Below are 19,934 nucleotides of genomic sequence, written 5' to 3' on the forward strand. Positions count from 1 at the left end.
GAGAGGTGGCTTCTGAAGGGGGAGCCCGGGACACACAGCACCAGGCCCCCCCATCCTAACTTTAGTAAGATACTATCCTCAAAGCAATGCACTCATTTAAACAAATGGCATAGTTAAAACTATTGACTAAGCCCTAAACATTTCTTCTGAGAAATCGAGCCATAGCTTTTCCAATCTGCCTGTTCAATACGGGAACAGGTTTAAAGAGAATGACATGATCAATCCTTTGCCCCAAAGAACGGCCCGTCATACCAACCATGATAAAGAGTACACCTGTTTATTAAAAGGAAAAAAAAAAGAAATGTACAATTTTGTTCTTCGGTTGTTTTAAGAAATTTGATCAAGTTGCAAGGAAATGTCTGGGCATGGCTATGTACAGCCTCAGGCAGGGCCGTCGGGCAGTGAGGATGGCTGCGGTGCCGTCTGTGTCATCGGGCCCCCGGCACTGCTCATCATAGCCACTGCCACTCAGGCTTCAGTCCCGTGGGGATGTCCCCAGCTCCATTCCCCCAAGAGCCCCCTGGCCTTGTGCCTGTGAGCCAGGGACTGGCCTGCCCCCGAGGACTGCAGGACACAGGGTGGGCTCTAGGGCCACCTGGCCCTGGCAGGCAGGCTCTGAGCTATGGTGACAGATTGGGGCTGGAGGCCAGTGTCATTGCTGCCCTGATTTCTTCTCCTTCTGGAAGCTGAAGCTTGTACGTCTGTTCAGTTTTCTTTGTTTTTGAGCAAAATAGTCAGCCCGGGCAGTGCTTGCTCGTGATTCCAGGATGTAGTTAACCTAGAAAGCAAGAGGACACAGCCCGGTCACTCAGCAGCCACTTGTTCGCTCAGGGCCAAGATGGGAAGGGCCCTGACCTGCGCTGGGAACCCCAGGGCCGGGTGCTCTCTTGCGTGTGGAGCCCGGTCGTCACAGCAACCTGGCGGGCTGGGATGGGGCCCACTTCACGACAGGAGAATGGAGGCCTGGAGAGGACCAGCGGCTGGTCCCGGCCTCTCAGTCCTGTTGGAGGGGGGTTGCGGGGGGGCCTGATTCCGCAGCCTGTGTCCCCTCCTCAGCACACGCTGCCTCCCAGAAGGCTGTGTGCCAGGCTTGCTGGTTCGGCTCCTCACCTGCTGCGCAGTCCTGGGCCTGCACATGACTCCCTGAGCGGGGCCCCCCTTTCCTCGTCTGAAAGACAAGACACTGCAGGGATGAAAAGCCAGCCGAACCAAGGCTCTATTTTCAGCCTCCCCCTGGTAGGGACAGAGCTTCCAACTACGGGCTTTCATCTCCTGCCCGTGAGCACCCTGCTGGCCAGCGCGCAGCTGGTAAGAAGGAATGAAGGTCGGGGAAGAGGGCTGAGCTGACCAGGATCACCCAGAGGTCAGGGTCAAAGCTGTGAAGGTCTCGTGTGCCGAGCGCGCAGCCAGGCCGCCCCCGGGGGGGCCGCAGCCGCAGCAGCACAGTCACTGCGCTACAGTCACTGTAGCGCCCACCGGGTCTGAGCCTGGCTCCAGGCTTGGTTCGAGAGACAGAGGGAAAAGTAAGACTTGGTCCCTGATCCAAAGAGCTCACTGCTTAGTAAGTATTCGACAGCATGACGCGCGGGACACCAGAGACAAAAGGAGGAGGATGGAGGAGATAAATATCGGGGACGTGTAGGGCAGGAAAATCTTGCAGATGAATGAGCGATCTGGGGTTTGAGAAATAAATAGTAGGAGTCTGGGGTGTACCAGGGGCAGGGGCAAGGGAGAACCAGCACACATCCCAGCGTAGCAGGGTTGGCAGCAAGGAGGGGGTGCGTCTGGGGAGCTTAACTGCTTTGTGCCCAGCCCAGGTGAGGCGGGCAGAGCCAGGGAAGAGCGGTGGTGCTGGAATTGGACTGGGGCCCAGTGTAGAGTCTGAACCCCTGGCCGGAAGGCGTGGTGGCAGCAGTGCTCCTGGAGTGAGACAGGCGCCACTATCATCCCACTGCGCAGGTGAGAAAATCAAGGCAGAGGGTGGTACTGTCCTTCACCCAAGGCCGCAGAGCTAGTAAGTGTCCGCACCAGGGTGTCCCTTGACCGGCATACTTGTAGCTCCCCAGGCCTCCCCAGAGGTGCTCTCACCGCCTCACCCCTCAGATACCGTCTCTCCCTCCGCCCCTGCCAGCCTCTGGCTGGGGCTTTTCGTAGCAAACACCCTTCTCTTTGCTCTCACGTTATTACCAGCAACCTGAATATTTCTGACTCCAGAAACCTGCCACGGCCCGATTCACCCCCGACGGCCGCGCGGCCCACACCCTGAGCGGGAGCGGCCCCTGCTGCCTCTGAGAAAGAAGCCGAGGGTGTGCAGGGGAGGTGGGCGGGATGGCGTGCCTCCCGTGGGCCGAGGCCCCGACACCTAGTCCCCTCCAAACTTTCTGCTCTGATAGTTGCCAGCAGCAGGCGTTAAAGGCTGGTGTGTGAGTACAGAAGGCCCGACATGCTTGGCCCGCTGCCTCGCCAAGTTACCAGCTGAGCGCAATAAATCATGAGGACTGCGGGGCCGGGCTGACAACTCGGGACACTACAGACAATGTATGGAAAGAAGAAGTTTTATCATTCTTAATAAGAGCCATCTTCGGATTATATTGTTTGCACGCTCAGCCAACCTAGTGTTTTCAGTGTATCTTTGGCACATGTAGTAACTTGACGAAAGCATTTAAAAATGATCCTTAACTAGCCAACTATCTCCTAAATTTATTATCTTCAGTGCTTTGTGATAATCACATAGATAATTTTAATGGAAGATTAATGTAATAATCAAAAGATAAAAACGCCCTTTGGTCTGCCATTAGCTGGTTAATATGCTGTGGCTTAAAACTTGCACAATTTTATGCACTACAGAGTGTTTCACTTTCAATGCATTTTACAGCTTAAGGCATAAAAATATAGGGAGTTTTCATGGTCAATAAAGCCACAGCCTCCATCACTCGATCACAAGAAGAACCCAATTTGAAGAGACCAATGATTCCTCTGAGATTCATCTCGAAGCCTACAGAATTAGGGACCACACATGGCTTAGCTCACTGACGGCTCGGGGTAGAAGGGGCTCCTCAGGGCTGGGGTTGGACCACCGTCGCACACTCTGCGGCCGTGGGTCTCTGTCCCCTCATCTACAGAACGGCGATAATAATGTCTACGCTCTGCAGGCCAATAGCGAAGACTGAAGAGTTACGTAAGATGTCTTGTATGCAATTGGTGTTCAGTAAATGGGAGACGTTATTAATATTTCTACGTGGGGAAAAACGCAATGGGATAAAACCACTTGATGGAGAGTTGCCTGTTCATAACGGTTTCTTGGACATCGGTCTCTGGTCCTTATCTTCTTCAGTTTCCGCCTCAAGCTCTCGTTTCATGTCAAACTCCCGAATTCTAGAACCGCCACATGCATTATTTGAGTCTAAGACTGACTCCTGGGAGAGCCTCTGGTGGGAACATTTCTGCCACGCTCTGGAACACAGGGCTGGGGCCTCAGTCACTTGGTATTGGTGCAAAGCTCAGACACTGTGGGGATGGCACAGAAGGCTAAGTATTTAAATTGCTATAAAAATCAGAGACAGAAAAAGTGAAATTTAATCTTCCATCAGGATCATGACCATTAGCTCTCTAAGTAAATCAGGCCAGGGTGCGCTGTGACTCTCCTGGAGTCTCAAGCATGGTGTAATATTTCTACAAACATTTTCATATGAAAACAGACATTTCAGGGGAGGCGACAGGCCTCAGGGATTTTGCAGCAAAGCATCTGCTTCGAGGGAGCATTTGGTCCCGTGAAATGATTTCTCTGCACTTGCTCCTGCGGAGCCTCGTACTGAAGTCATAAACCTGTGTTTCTGTCATCAATCTGCTGTTGTGAAAATTATTTTGATGTCAAGCACAGGATTATAATTTTACTAGAATCCTTCTCAAGTCTTGAATATTTTAATGCTGGCTATAAAAAAGAGGCCAGCCCCTGATGGGGTAATGGAATATTTCTTTACCTGGTCCCCAAACACTGAACAAGTTCCCTGTGCTGTCTGCTGGCAATCTGGCAGGTAACTCTTGGCTTGCTGGTTTCAAGCTCTGTCCCTACGGCCTGGTCTGAGGGGGGCTCTGGTCCCAGCTGTCCCCTCAGTGGCTTTATCCTTTTCATTGCATCTACTACTTTTGGAAATCTTTTGTAGCCATAAGGACTTGGCCTCCAAAAGTCGCAAAATAATTCGGTTGAAACCTGTCATTCAACTCCCTAAGGGTACACACATCCGGGGGTTAGGAGCACAGGTTCTGGAAGCTGCCAAACCTGGGGTCAGGTCCGGTCTGTCAGCCATGGTCCTAGCTAAGTTTCTTTCTTTCTGAGCCTCAGTTTTCATGTAGGAGATGGGGACGATTTTCCACTACTGTCTCGCAGAACCACAAAGGTTCCGTGGAAGAGGGTATACAGTGGTCAGCTCAGGTCCTGTACTCTGCAATCCCTGAGCTACTTTTTAAGAAATTTTATTTTATTTTAAAAAAAGCCAAAGAGAGAACACAAGCAGGCGGCATGGCAGCAGAAGGAGAGGGAGAAGCGGACTCCACGCTGAGCAGGGAGTCCCACGTGGGGTTCGATCCCAGGACCCTGAGACCATGACCGGAGCTGAAATCCAGACCTGAATGCTTAACCAACTGAGCGCCCCAGGCGTCCCCTGGCTTAGCTACTTCCACTATCATTACTCGATGGCTTTTACTCTCAAGAGGAGAAAGAACACTCATCCGGGTAGTTTCACTCTACCTCATTTATCGGTGTTCTGGGGTGGGGCAGCGCACCTGCTACGATCCCCATTTTACAGGCAGAGACACTGAGGCCCTGAGGGGACGGGACGAACAGGAGTGCGACAGCCACAGGCCGGGGAGCCCCTCTGCCGGTGAGTCCTGCTCCGCCAACACGCGCAGCGTGGTGGTTTCTACCTGCTCTGTCTGTGCAAGACTCGGCTGGGAGAAAGGATTCTCCGTTTGGAAGAGTCTGACAACCACTCGTCCAGAGCTACTCAGAGCACAGTGCACACACCACAGCCCGGCGGCACCCGGAAACTTCTCAGAGACCCACAGTCTCGAGGCCCACCCCCGGCCTCCCAAACCGGCAAGGCCCCAGGGGAACTTTTCTCGGCCTGGCCCCACTTTGCAAGGCTCTGTGCGACCTGGCCTTCCCCCGCTGCTCCGCTCCCGCCACGCGCTCGCCCTGCCTTGCCGTCCCCTCACAGGCTGCTCCTGCCTGAGGTGCCTCCTCTCCCCTCACCTTTTTCACCCATGCTTCAGGGTTCAGCGCTCCCTGAGCCCCGCCATCCCCCATCAGTTTACCTTTTTCACATCTACATGGGACCTTTGTGACTGTTTAGCAATCTCTGTAATTTAATGTTAGTCTCCTCTGAAAGAGGAAGAGCTTTCTGGCACCAGGGCACGGGTCTGTCACTGCAGCATCCCCAGGGCTAGCCCAGCACACGAAGGTGCTCAGTGCGCGCTGCTGAGACACAGTAACGCACAACTGTAGCGCAGAGACGGATATGTTCAGAACAGGTTGCTAAAATTATCCCGAGTACATTAAGTGTCTTTACCTAATAACAACAATTTCCTCTGAATCCATTCCAGGAGCCTCAGGGAGCTCCTGGCAGTGGAATGGAGGAAATACGCGGTGCGTGGAAAGGGTAAGTACACGAAGAATCCGAATGACCGGGGGCGGGGGGGAGCCGGAGGGGGCCCTGCTTTGGCTGAAGTGGGAGAAGGGCAGCTGACCTGTGGGGCGGCCCTGGGTGTGGGTGCTCCCCACCTGGGTGACCAGAAGGCAGTTCGTTCTCTGCAAACTGGGCCCAGGAGCCTTGTCCATGCTGGGAGGAGGGGGCCGCTGGCAGCGGGAGACCCGGCCCTGCATGCCCGCCGCACGCCCAGCGCCCGGCCTGCGGGGGACACTCACCTTGAGCACGATTTCATTGACAGTAGCAGCGTCAGATTCAAAGTAGAGGTGTTTATAGTCATGATTGCTTAGATACGTGACTTTAAATATTGCGTGACCTGGAGAGAGACAGAGAGAGAAAAAGGTAGTGTTGAGGGAGTTCTGGTGAGTTCCCCTTGGGGAGGCCCCCCCCATTCTCCCCTTGGCACTCCAGTTCAAGCGAAAGCAAGGGAAGGCGGTGAGGCTGGCTGACCCTGGAGCAGTTCATTCTTCTCATCCCAGGCTGGGGAGAAAATGGGCCCCCCCCACCCCCCCCAAAAAATCAAATGGCTTGTTAGGTCTCATTCCACTGACTGTGTTCAGGGCAGCGCCACATTAGGAAGGCTTTACAGAACTACTTCTAGACGAGTATGTGGAAAAGGTGGTATTTTTAAGGTAGAAGGCCAATGAACTCCATTTTTTAAAAAATTTTTTTTAATGATTTTATTTATTTATTTGAGAGAGAGCGAGAGCATGAGAGGAGGGAGGTCAGCGGGAGAAGCAGACTCCCAAGCAGGGAGCCTGATGCGGGACCTGATCCCAGGACTCCAGGATCATGACCTGAGCCGAAGGCGGTCGCCTAACCAACTGAGCCACCCAGGAGCCCCTGAACTCCATATTTTTACTCTAAAAATAAAATAACTGTACTCAAAGCCAAATAAATGCACAACAGGAAGGACAAAGGCTGCTGGTAATCCTATCATCCAGAGCCCTGGCTACTGCGGGGTGGGGGGTCCTGGTCTTGTGACCCTGCCTGGAAGCTGCTCCTGGGCCTCCAGGTCGTTTCTACCCTGGAAGGATGGCAGGTGTCTGAGCTCAGGGGTTCAGATGCTCCGAACACACAAATCTCTCCCAGAACCAAATTCTTGAGTGCCCCTTTCCCACCGCCTTCAGAATAACCTTGTCATTTCTGGGACTGCTTCCTGCCTTGCCCCTCTCGCTTCCTCTCACTCCCATGCACAGGCTGGCTCCCGGCACTGCACCTTCTCACCAGCCTAGGCCTGGGATGTCCTCTCTCACGACCTGTCTGGAAAGGGGCTGCCGATCTTGTGTGACTCAGCTCACCTGGTACCTCCTTGGGTGAGTCTTCATAGCTCTACTTCTAGGCGCCCTCCCATACCATATGTGGCTGGTCAAAGAAACCTGTCTACTGTATCGTGACACCTGCAGACAGGGGCCATGTGTCTGTCCTCTGGACCAGACATGCCAATCACATTCCCTCTTCCAAAAAGACACGGATGCCTGCTCGTCTCAGTCCCGAGTGAAGCCCTCCCTTGCCCATCGGCACATGCTGTCCTTTGAGTTATGGGAGGCTGTGGCTCTCCAAGAAAGTCCTCTTTTTCCCTTAAGCTATTTTGAAGTTGGTTTCCCTTCCTGGCAACCGAATGAGCAATGCTTCCGAGAGACCCGCAGTCAGTGCTCAGCGAAGTTCCCCGACGGGAGCAGCCGGTGTCACCCTCCTGCAGACAACCTCAGCAACAACCTTCCCTGGTCTGCTCTGTAGGCCTCAGGGCTGGTGAGATGAAGCACATTCTTTCTAATAGGCCTTCTCATCCATTTTCCTTTTAATTGAAGCAGCACTGGTCATAGTTATTAATTAATAATATATCACCCATATTACTGTAAGTTCACCTCTTTCCCGGAGAAATCTTCTTGGGGACTTTATTTACAGTAGCTAATTCTTCAGATCTCCAAAAATAAACTGATATATGTTGTACATTTGTGGCCAGAAAAGTTGAGCTGCTGGTATTTTATCCTGGAAACATCATTATGATATACTAATTGTGACTATAAATTCTATAATGAAAAAATTAGCTAATAATTTCTGAAAAACCTCACTTTCAGTCACTTGACAAATTTAGCCTGATTCTCAATTGTGGCACTAAGATGTCAGAATTCTTAGCCAGAAGCTAATCATCCTGTTAATATGTAAATGACTTGTTTCTGATAAGAAACCGAATCTCACATAAATAGATCTGTGTGTGTGTGTGTGTGTGTTCCTTTATTTTCACAGGACCCATCTTGGAAGAGTAGAGTCTTGCTGGTGATCTCACCGTGTGGAAGAACAATGCCATTATCTTGTTGGCTCTGCTGTGACCAAGCAGAGACACCCATGAAGGTCACAGGGCTCTGAAGGACAGAGAGAGACACGCCCTCCAGGAGGCCTTTCTGCTGACACCTGGCCATGACAGACACACACACTAAGGCCTGGGGCTAAAAAGGACCAGAAGGTCTCAGGGAGGCCCGCAGACCCGAAGCTTCAGGGTTCACTGACCACTCTGATAAGGGATCTCACGGACTGCCTATACCACCTGCTCCCACTCGTCACTGACAAAACCAAACCCAAGCTCGAGATGCCAGATCCTGTTTTGCCCAAACAACTCAGATGCTATTAAAACCCTTTTCTGCACTCTTTAGGTAAAGCCAAATCTAAATGTAGCACATGCGACAGGCAGTCTGTGCTGGCCTAGAAGCCTCTAGAAACTGTGCTCTTGGGACCCCACGGCCCGGGGAACATACTGACGGCGGGCTTACGGGGGGAGGCCTGCGGCTTGTCTGCACCACGGTCACATGAAAAACAAGAAGAAAACATCCCAAGTCAAGCCTCCTGAAAGGCTGCCTGTTTGGGCCAGGTGACATCTGTCTTTTGCCACGCATGTTCCTTGCCTGTCCCTGGTGCTCATTCCAGAGCCCCAAGGAGGAGTGAAGCTCAAAGGAGTGATGGAGAGTCCGCCACTCACCCTCTCTCTGAAGCCTCTGCTTTACTGGCCTTTCCCAGGGAAAGCGTTCACGTCACAGAGACGAGAACACTGAGAATGTTACCCGGAGGCCTTGTACTTTAACTTCAGGGAAGCAGCCCTTTCGTGAGGATAACAGAGCCACGGATGATCGTAACTGGGACGAGGCGTGGTGAGACAGTGACGGCGCACGGCTCTTTTGTACACTGTGCGAGAAATTTCGAGGGACAGCTCTGGGGTATAAGCTCAGGTTAATATCAGTGGCCACGGTTTCCCCCATACCCGAGCCAGGGGACATACGGCCGACTCAATCCAGCAGAGTTTTTGCTGTGAGGACACCGCACACACTCCCGGGATCTGTTTCGCTTCGGGGCTGGAAGGGCACTTTCACTCTGTCCAGGCCCTGCGAGCAAGGGCCAGAGGCGTGCACCGAGTTGAGAACGGTGGGCACCAAGAGCATGCGAAGTGCAGGCTGCTGCTGTGGACGGCCCAGGCAGGGAAGGGAGAGCAGACAGTTTCTTGGAGGAGCCGACATTGGAGCGGGCTTAAAGGAGGATGGGCGCGGGGCGAGCTGGGTAAAGGCAGGAGTGGAGAAGCGTGCAGCAGGGTCAGGACGATGTACAGGGGCAGGAGGCAGCAGGTGTCTGGGGGGATCTGAGCAGACAGAGTCACGTGCACTGGGTGGCCAGGAGGTGACATGTGGCAGGGCACAAAGGGCTGGGAATGTCGGAGCCACTCGTGGCTCAGAGGGTCGTAAAGCTGGGCAGTAAATGGTTAAACTGTGCTTCTGGGGGCTCCGCCTGGCTCCCCAGGGCTAGGAGCCCAGCTGCCACAGTCACCCAGGTAGGAGTGTATGCAGATTTGAGCTGAACAGAGGCAAAAAGGAGGCTGAGCAAGGGACTGACTTGAGAACTGCAAAGAAGAGAACATTGGCAGGACTTGGGGATTGTTTTATGACCGAGTAACAGTTAATAAGCGGGATTCACACTTGTGTAACTTCCCCTCCCCCAAACCTATATTTGAACGTGTAACAAGTTAGTTGACCTCTTGCTGGAAACGAATCTTTCAATAAGCATGAGTCATACATGTTACGTGGTTAGCTTTCACCAGGGGAGGAAGCAAGGAAGAAGGAATCGCTGGCATTTCAACACCAGCTGGACAGGCCAACAACAGAGTAAGGGAAGTCTGTTACCAAACACTTTATCAGCCTCAGGCACACCTTGCGTAAGGGAGGAAGAGGGGGCAAACGGCCTCCCCAGCGGCAGCCTACCAGGGCATCTGTCCTGGGGTGTGAGACGGAATCTGAGCTGGGCAGGTTATCCTCCAAAATTCAAAGAACGTCAGCTTTCGGGGGGAGGGGGAAGCCAGAGAGGCAAAGTGTCTTTGTAAAAATGTCAGTTGAGAAAAAAGTTACGTATCCGTATGCTTGAAAAGAAAACGCAAAATCTAATATTCTAATTAGTCTGAATTATTTTGCTTGTATTGTTAAATTCTATTTGGAAACTAAGGCATGACAAGGGCCTTCAAGGCAGAGGGGGAAAGCGCGATCCCTCTGGATTCAGGCTGAGGATGAAATTCCAGCTCCGCTGTGTTCCAGTGGCGGGACCTGAACAAGACACTGTCCCCGTAAGTGCCCAGGTTTGCCCTCAGGCGTCTCGTGTATCACCCAGATATAGCAGGGCTCAGTGGTGCTGGCAATCATTCTGTGATGCAATAGATTTTCGAACAGAAAATCCTCCTGATTTTGAAGATTTGATCCGCCTTTGAGCAGATTTGCTTTTACTGTTGTAGGAATAAAATGGAATATAATGGGGGCATAAAATGGGCATCTAAGCATTGGTCACATGCCCAGGGCAGACACCCCAACTATACATTTGCCTCTGAACAATGAAAATCTGGATATGTAAAAATGTATTTACATGATGTATTCTTTCCAAAGGAAAACAGAAAGATGGAATGTGACACTGAACATCAACTACTTGTCAGAAGTGGAGACACTGGAACGCTTGTGCTCTAATTTCTCTTCTGTGTTATGGGCTTTAACTTAAATAAGAAGCTGTGCTGGAAAAACAGTTTCCTCTGGTCATTCGGGGGAAACGACCAGAGACTGTTCCAAGAAGCTGCTGATGTCACCCGACGGGCCACTGTAAGCAAAGGGGTGGCAGCTTCTTCTATCCACCTGCTACAAATGCTCCCAGGTTTCCTCTGCACACGGACTGGAGATTACGGTTTGAAGGAGCCCCCTTCTTCTCAGCTCCCTGCTGAGCAGGGAGTCTGATGCGGGACTCGATCTGAAGACCCTGGGATCATGATCCCAGCTGAAGGCAGATGCGATTGAGCCACCCAGGCATCCCAAGCTGTGTTTTTCAAATGCAGCCTGCAGCCCGCCTTTGTCTAAAATGCCCCAGGAGTCACCGCTTGCCAGGGAAGCCAAAAATAAATGTTCCCTTTTTAGCTTTTCAACTAAAAATATATATAAATCTATTTTAAAGTTATAATAAACTTAGACATGAAGGAAAACCTCCACACTCTACCCCCAGAATAACAACACCTGGCACAATGATTTCCAATCTCTTTTCTAGTCATTCCCACATGTCTGTTTTCACATAGTTGTAATCTGACTGTATACCAAAACTTGGGCTTTTTTTTTTTTTTAAAACAATTAGTTTTTTTTTTTTTTTTTTAAGATTTTATTTATTTATTTGACAGACGGAGATCACAAGTAGGCAGAGAAGCAGGCAGAGAGAGAGGAGGAAGCAGGCTCCCTGCCAAGCAGAGAGCCTGATGTGGGGCTCGATTCCAGGACCCTGGCATCCCAGGGCTTTTTTTCATTTTAGTTAACATTTTACCATAGCCCATTCCATGTTGCTACATAGTCTCTACAACCATGTTTTTCAAGGGTGCATTCTTTTGCAACGAGTAGCAAGTGGATGTGTGCCAAAGTTCATGCTCTCATGGGCATTTACAATATTTATAAAATCTCCAGTATTACCAATAGAGCTATGAAAAACATCTTTTGAGGATTTGGATTATTTTTCAATTCCTTTATATGAGGCACGGATGCCCGTTAAAAAAAGTTTTTAAGCGGAGAATTCTAATTTTATTGAGAAGGAAACACTTTTAAAAAAAGTTGTGGTAAATTTTACCATTCAGGCATTAAGTGTAAACTTAAATTGTATAAAGTGCATTTACAATGTCCTACAACCACCACCACTATCCATTTCCAGAAGTTTCCCATCATCCCAGACAGACATTCTGTACTCACTAAACAGCAACGTCCCTTTCTCCCTTTTCCTAGTTGTTGGTAATCTCTGCTTTACTATCCTTAACTACGAGCCTAACTATTCTAGGTGACAAATATTAGTGGAGTCATACAGTATTTGTCCTTTTGTGTCTGGCTTATTTCATTTCTCATGGTTTTCAAGATTCATCCATGTTGTGTACTAATGTACCAGAATTTCATTCAAGGCTGAATAATATTCCAGTTTACAGATCTACCCTATTTTATCCGTTCACCTGGAGGTGGATGGACATTTGAGTTGTTTCTATCCTTTGGCTCTTGGGAACAGTGGTGCCATGAACACTGGTGTGTAAGTATCTATTGGAACCTCTGCTTTCCGTTCTTCTGGGCATATACACAGAAGGGGAATGGGCTGACCATATGGTAACTTTATGTTTAACTTTCTGAGCCAAACTGTGTTGTGCCCTGGCCGCCCTGTTTCACATTCCCACCAGGATTCCACGAAGGCTCTCATTTCTCCACATCATCACATTTTTTTTTTCTCTTTCTTTCTTTCCTTTCTCCCTCCTTCCTTACAACCAACCTAATGGGTATGGAGCAGTACCTCGGCGCGGTTTTGATTTCCCTGATGACTAATGATGTTGAACATCTTTTCATGTGCTTATTGGCCATTCATGTATCTTCTTTGGAGAAATGTCTATTCGAGTCCTTAGCCCACCTTTGAATTGGTTTGTTTTTTGAGGAAACTGAGTTTTAAGGCCTCTATAATCTGGGGGCGCCTGGGTGGCTCAGTGGGTTAAAGCCTCTGCCTTCTGCTCAGGTCATGATCTCAGGGTCCTGGGATTGAGCCCCGCATCGGGCTCTCTGCTCATCAAGGAGCCTGCTTCCCCCTCTCTCTATCTCTGCCTGCCTCTCTGCCTACTTGTGATCTCTGTCAAATAAATAAATAAAATCTTAAAAAAAAAAAAAAAAGACCTCTGTAATCTGTATTTGTATTGTCCAAGATTTTAAGTGGCAGAAATAGCATTCGAACTCTATGGGGTAGGCTCCCAACCCCTTGCTGTCTTTGTAATTCTAAATGGCTTCCTTGCAAATCAGTGCATTTTAGCCCAAATCCACACTCTCTGCCACCTCAAACAAAGAAGGAAAACAAACATTTATAAACTGTAACAGCTGTTGCAGCATGGATACATTTGAAAACTGGGTTTCCAGGGTCCGATCTCTTCTGGTTCCTCTGGCCTGGAAGGAAGTGGAAACCTCTTATTGAAATTCCTGGGGAAAACAAGTGGGAACGCGTGTTCTTTGAGGCAAAACTGTACCTTTCTGTAGACCCTGGAGTTCTCAGGACAGGGTTGCAATGCTCTGGTTTCTAGGCTGAAACCTATATGGACCCAGTCTCCACTGTAAGCAGCAGTTCTGAGCTGCCTGTAGGGGCTTCAGGTCGATGTACTTCAAGTGGCAAAGGCTGGCATGGCTCCCCCAGCACTCCCACAGTGGCAGAGGCCTGGGAACTGTAATGACCCCTCTGACCTTTAGAGCAAGGGCTGAGTCTGACCTACTTAGGTTCTGCCTGCATCTTTTTTTTTTTTTTTAAAGATTTTATTTATTTATTTGAAACAGAGAGAAAGAGATCACAAGTATGCAGAGAGGCAGGCATAGAGAGAAAGAGGAGAAAGCAGGCTCCCCGCTGAGCAGAGAGCCCGATGTGGGCCTCGATCCCAGGACCCTGAGATCATGACCTGAGCCGAAGGCAGAGGCTTAACCCACTGAGCCACCCAGGTGCCCGTGCCTGCATCTTTCAAACCTTCTCTCTCTCTCTCTCTCACTCTTTGGCTCCTTCTTATAAACATAATTAAAGCTCTCTGATTATAAAACTCCCCTGGCAATGTGATTCCCCTTTTTCCTCTAATTTATTGAAAACATTCTTGCTAAGGTCACTGCGACCTTTATGTGGAGAGACCCAGTAGATACTTCTCAGCTTTTAGCTTGCTTGGCTTCTCAGCTGTATTTGCTATCCTGGAACTCCTCTCTTCCCTGGATTTCCACCCAACCACAGTTACTGACCCTTCAGTAGACTTCTCCAGCCAATCTGTTTCTCACTTCTTTTGTGATCCTGTCCTTCATGTGTCCCTTAAGAAATAGTCTTCCCAGTGTTCTGTGCTTGACCATTGTTCCTTCTAACTCTGCTCTTTCAGGTTTGCCCCTTAGATTTTAATTACCACTCATGCTGGTGATCCTGAAGCAGACAGACCTTTCTCCAGAGTTTCCGGGCCAGCTACTAAGTACCGCTGTCATCTTCACATGCCTACAGTGCAGCACGTCCAGAATTGGTCAACATGTCCCTTTAAATCAAAAGCTGTTCCAGGCATCCAGTCTCCTAAGCAGTTCTCACACATTCATCTTCTGCACCCTTCCATTTGTTTTTTGACCTCACCCAGGTCCTGACCATCTATTGCTTCCTTTCTGGTTTTCCTACCTTCAATCATGACTTCTTCAGATCCAAACATCTACCTACAGGAGTCATCCTTTTGTTTTGTTTTTAAAAGATTTTATTTATTTGACAGACGGAGATCACAGAGAAGCAGGCTCTAGAGAGGAGGAAGCAGGCTCCCTGCTGAGCAGAGAGCCTGATGTGGGGCTTGATCCCAGGACCCTGGGATCATGACCTGAGCCGAAGGCAGAGGTTTTAACCCACTAAGCCACCCAGGTGCCCCAGAAGTCATCATTTTGTAACCCATATCTGGCCAATGTCACTCTCCTAAAACCCTGTGTGGCTTCATTTCCTGTTGTCCTCCCAATAAAGTCCAAAGTTCTTAAGACGATTTTCAAGATACTCGATCAGCAGTTCTGACTTTGGTCTCGGAATTGCTTTATATCACAAACATTTTGTTTGTGTGAATTATATCAATATTTATTGCATTAGAAATTAAAACTGAGAAATTTTAAAAATATTTAATTCATGAAAAATAATAAACCCATTACAAGTTAAAATAAACTATGTATTTTTTAAAATGGAAAAACCCTGATATTTCCCCAAACAAAAAGTTTAATGAGTGGAATTACTTTATATTTTTGAAATCTAATTAATATTAATAGAACACATCTGGACTATCCTATCTGCTCCTGCATTTTGTCTGTTGGTAGACTATTTTGGCTGAAGCGTTTGAAAGAAAGCCAGCCTCAAAGAGTATGTTTTTGGAAAATATCTTTGCAAATATTCTTCTTTGACACTATGTCAAACTTGAAACATGGTAGTTTCTTAAAGAGTAGTTGCAATATGGAATGTAAAACCACATTAATAAACTTGTTGTCCACTGGTCTGTCTGGAACTTTGTTTTTTTGGTTTGTTTTTGTTTTGTCTTGTTTTTGGTCTGGCACTCTGAATGAATCTTTTACTCTTGAAGGATTTTGTAACACTGTGCAGTAGTCTGGAAAATACTGGTTCATGGAGTTATGCAGGTCTTCCAAATGCGGACATATTTCACGATGCAAAAAGTTATCACAAAAGAAATCACATTCATTAATATTACCACTAATCTCGTTAGGAAAGTCTTTAAGCTATGAGAAACCAAGCTCAGTGACAGAGACAAGTTTTCCAAAATTCTAATTGTCATCTGAAATCTTGAATTTCATCAATGGCATCAAATATTATCCCTGGTTTTCCTTGAAGCGAAGGGCTTCCCTCCTTTATTTTCAGGAAAATGTCTGCTAAATACTCAAGTTGGAATGACTATGGTTTGTCGGCTTCTTTCAAGTAAAAGTGGTGTTCCATGAAATAGATAAATGGCTAGTTCAGCTTGCAACTCAAACAACCATCTGCGTATTTTCCGTATTTCTGTATTCTACTCCCATATGTGGCAGAAATGCTTATGTGGACTCCAGGAAATGAACTAAGAACAATGGTTTATGGAGTCTTTTGATTCTTCAGTTCATGTGTAAGTTGTTGTAACGAAATATCCTGGCATTTCAGTAATCAAGTACTGGTTGAGTTTTACCCTTTAGCTTTTAGAGAGGTAGCGGACAGCCAAGAAACAAGTTTTGTATCTGGACATTCTTCCATAGTTTGTAACAAAGTCTGTGTTTCAAGTACCCTTGGGAGGCTAAATTACAACACATGAAACCCATCTATGCAGAGTCCGTAGAGCACACAGCTAGTGTGAGCTTTGTGCAAAAAGAAAAAAAAAGCCTTTTTCAATTTTAAGCATTAAAATTTCACATTATAAAGTTTCCTCCTGGATTAGAGTGTAAGGAAAATAAAATTACTATGTTATGTTCATCTTTTTTTTTTTAAAGACTTTATTTTTATTTATTTGACAGAGAGAGAGCACAAGTAGGCAGAGAGGCAGGCAGAGAGAGAGGAGGAAGCAGGCTCTCCGCAGAATAGAGAGCCCAATGCAGGGCTTGATCCCAGGACCCTGGGATCATGACCTGAGCTGAAGGCAGAGGCTTTAACCCACTGAGCCACCCAGGCACTCCTGTTACATTCATCTTTATAGGTATGGAATATTATGATTTCCTCAGAGCTGCAAAAGGCTCTATGTCTTGCCACAAAATAGTTCCTCGCTGCCATACTACTCTGTACTACTCTGCTTACTGAGTTCTTGGATTGCTTTTTAACAGTTTATGTTTTGTTTCAGTTTTGGTCAACTCTTGTAAGTTTTTACTTCCCATTGTCTTTATTGTCATTCTTTCTCTCCCTCTTCTAATTTCCCATATTTCATATCCTTTAGGATGAAAAACCAGATAATCGAGCATGACTGACATTTGTTTAAAAAAAAAAAAAGACTTTACGGAATCTGAGCTGGGGCTAGAGATAAGTCTCCCATCAAAGCAGCACAGAAGTTTAAGTGCCTTGGATTTGTGTCAGTGGCAGAGAGAATATGAACCTCTCTTACCATTTATACCATTGATCTTTGAACAACATGTGTTTGAACTGTATGGTTTCACTCATCACTAGAGTTTTTCAGTAGGTATGGTATCAACAAATACAGCAATCTTTATGATTTTCTTAACATTTTCTTTTCTCTAGCTTACTTTATTGTAGAATACAGTATGTAGCACACATGATGTACAAAATGTGTTGATCCATTGTTATGTTTTCAGCACAGCTTCTGGTCAACCATAGGCTATTAGTTAAGTTTTGGGGGAGTCAAAAACTATACACAGATTTTAGACGACATGGGGATTAGTGCCCCTAATGCCCCATGTTCGCCTTTGGACAAGTTATGTAACTTCTTAAGTCCCAGTTTCCTTAGTATTTTAAAAACAGGAATAACCTCAGCCTCATAGCATTGTTGCTAGGATAAAATCAACAACTCTAGAATTCTATAATAAATGTATATAAAACCTCACAGAGCTGCTGTAAAAATTAAATAGTGCATATAAAGCGTGTGGGACACTGTCTGGTACATGGCAGGTTCCTTTTGTCTTTTTACCTCCACTCTCTAAGACAAGCAAACTAGTCCTGAAGAGGACTAGATAGTAAATATATTAGGCTTTGCAGGCCCAGAGAAAAATTAAGGACATATCATAGATACTTATGGGAGAAAAAAAAGTTTCCAAAGTTCTTATTGCCAAAATTTGAAATATAATAGTCAAATCTATTTTTAGGCGGGTGTAATACAGGTCTACTAAAGAGAAGGACAGAATTTTTTTGAGGTGGTAGATAACTTTGCTTAAATGTAATTCAAAGTTAGTGTTCCCTATCATCAAATCAACTGCAAATGTTCACCTGTAAGGACCATTCTTAGCTCACAGGTTGTTGGCTAGATTTACCTTTGGGCCATGGTTTGCCAATCCCTGCTCAAAGAGGCCTCTCTTATTTCCTTCTCCTTGGTTTATTCTGTGCAGTTGCTAATAATGACATTTTGAGGGCTCCTTGTGTAGATCTGGGCTTCTATCTGGCATTTCCACCCCCCCTCCAGCCTTTAACCTTTCTTATAGTGAAGGCTTAATGGCAACACATTCTTTCGTCTTTTGAGTGTCTGAAAATGTCTTTATTTCACCCTCATTTCACAGAATACAGAATTCTAGATTGACAGATTTTTTTTCTTTTAGCGCTTTAAGAGATGTCACTCCATTGTCTTCTGGATTGCATTATTTCTGATGAGAAGTCAGCAATCATTCTTATTTACCTATCTTAAAGTACTAAGGAAACTCTTGGTTTCCCTGGCTGGGTTTTTTTTTTTTTTTTAATATTTTATTTATTTGAGAGAGAGAGTGCAAGAGTCAGAAAGAGCGAGTCAGGGGAGGGGCAGAGGGAGAGGCAGACGCCCTGTGAAGCTGGGAGCCCCATGTAGGGCTCGATCCCAGGACTCTGAGATCATGACTGGAGCAGAAGGCAGATGCTTACCTGATTGGCCCACCTAGGTGCCCCCCCTCCCTTTTAAAAAGATTTACTTATTTGATAGAGATGAAGAGAATAGCACAAACAGGGGCAAGGGCAGAGAGGGAGAGAGGATCTCAAGCAGACTTCCCACGGAGCATGGAGCCAGATGTGGAGCTTGATCCCATAACCTTGAGATCATGACCTGAGCTGACAATTACAGACGCTTAACCGACTGAACCACCAGGTGCCCTTCTCTGGCTGTTCTTAAGATTTTTCTCTTTATCACTGGTTTTCAGCAATTTCATTATGATGTGTCTTGATACAGTTTTCTCTGTATTTATCCTGTTTGGTCTTCATTGGTCTCCTAAAATTGGTGGATTCGTATTTTTAAAGCAGATCTGGAACAGCTTCCTCCTCCATCCCTGAGACTTTAAAAGTTACCTGTACGTTAGAACACTTGATATTATTCCACAGTCTGTTCTCATCAAATTTATTTCTGTGCTTCTTCTGTGCTTCAACTCCTGTCTTAAAATTTACTGATTGTGATAGGCAGATTCTGAAGTGGCCCCCAATGATCCTGTCTCCTTCTTTTCATACTGTGTCATCTCCTTGTCTTGTGTGTGGTGGGCTAGACCTAGTGACTTACTTTTTTTTAAGATTTTATTTATTTGAGAGAGAGAGAGTGAGCTCGAGTGGGGTTAAGGGGAAGAGGGTGTGGGAGGAGCAGGGAGCCTGACATGGGGTTTGATCCCAAGACCTCAGAACCATGACCCAAGCTGAGGGCAGATGCTTAATTGATTGAGCCACCCATGTGCCCCTAGTGACTTACTTCTGATGAATAAAATTCAGGGAAAGTGTATTTCAAAGCCACTTCTAAGGTTAGGTTATAAACGATTGTGACTTCTTCCTTGCTGGTGCTCTCTTAATCTTCCAGTTGCCATCTTGTGAGCTCACCTACAGAGAGGACTCTTTGGCGAGGAACTGAAGGTGTTCACAAAGAAATAAACTCTGCCAGCAACTACTCAGTAAGCGTGGAAGCAGATCCTACCCCAACTGAATCTTGAGAGGATTGTAGCTGACTGCAACCTCGGGAGAGTCCCTCTGCAAGGGGACCTAGCTAAGCTGTGCTGGATTCCCGACCACAACACTGTGAGGTCATAAATGTTGTTGTTTTAAGCCACCAAGTTTTGGGGCAATTTGTTATATGGTCAATAGGTAACTAACACTGGCCTTTTAAACAGATTTCCTAATCTGGCCGCATCATTGTTGATTCAGGTATTGTATTTCTCAGCTCTAGAATTTTCATTTGGTTCTTTTTTTTTTTTTTTTTTTTTTTAAATAGCAGTTCCCATTTCTCTTCTTTTTGAGTTATTGTTTCTTTAAATCTTTAAACACATTTATGATAGCTATTTTGGAAGTATTTACCTGCTACTTCTGTGATCCCTGCCATTTCTGGCTACTTCTGTTGACTGAATTTTCTTCTAGATACAGAACACATTTTCCTACTTCTTTGCACATCCGGTGATTTCTTACTGAATGCTGGACACTATAAGCATTACATTGTGGGTTGTTTGCATTCTGTCATCATCCTTTAGAGAATATTGGGTTTTATTCTAACAGCCAGTTAATTTACTTGTGGATCATTTTGATCTTTTTAGATCCCCCTTTTTCTTTAAAGATTTGTTT

The 19,934-nt window shown here is 46.9% G+C and overlaps 1 protein-coding gene across 5 annotated transcripts in view; it reads right to left on the minus strand.

Annotated features, from left to right (window-relative positions):
- Positions 1-261: 261 nt before the first annotated feature.
- Positions 262-19,934, minus strand: part of MAPKAP1 (MAPK associated protein 1) — a 243,342-nt gene continuing 223,669 nt past the window's right edge. For all 5 annotated transcript variants that reach the window (XM_047699107.1, XM_047699106.1, XM_047699109.1 and 2 more), the window contains 2 exons: positions 5,924-6,021; positions 262-778 (listed from right to left, as the gene is read on the minus strand). In XM_047699107.1, coding sequence (XP_047555063.1) covers positions 653-778; positions 5,924-6,021 — 224 coding nt within the window. In that variant the 3' untranslated portion in view covers positions 262-652. The remainder of the gene's footprint in view (positions 779-5,923; positions 6,022-19,934) is intronic.

Source organism: Lutra lutra, chromosome 13 (assembly GCF_902655055.1).
Source record: "Lutra lutra chromosome 13, mLutLut1.2, whole genome shotgun sequence".
NCBI lineage: Eukaryota > Metazoa > Chordata > Mammalia > Carnivora > Mustelidae > Lutra > Lutra lutra.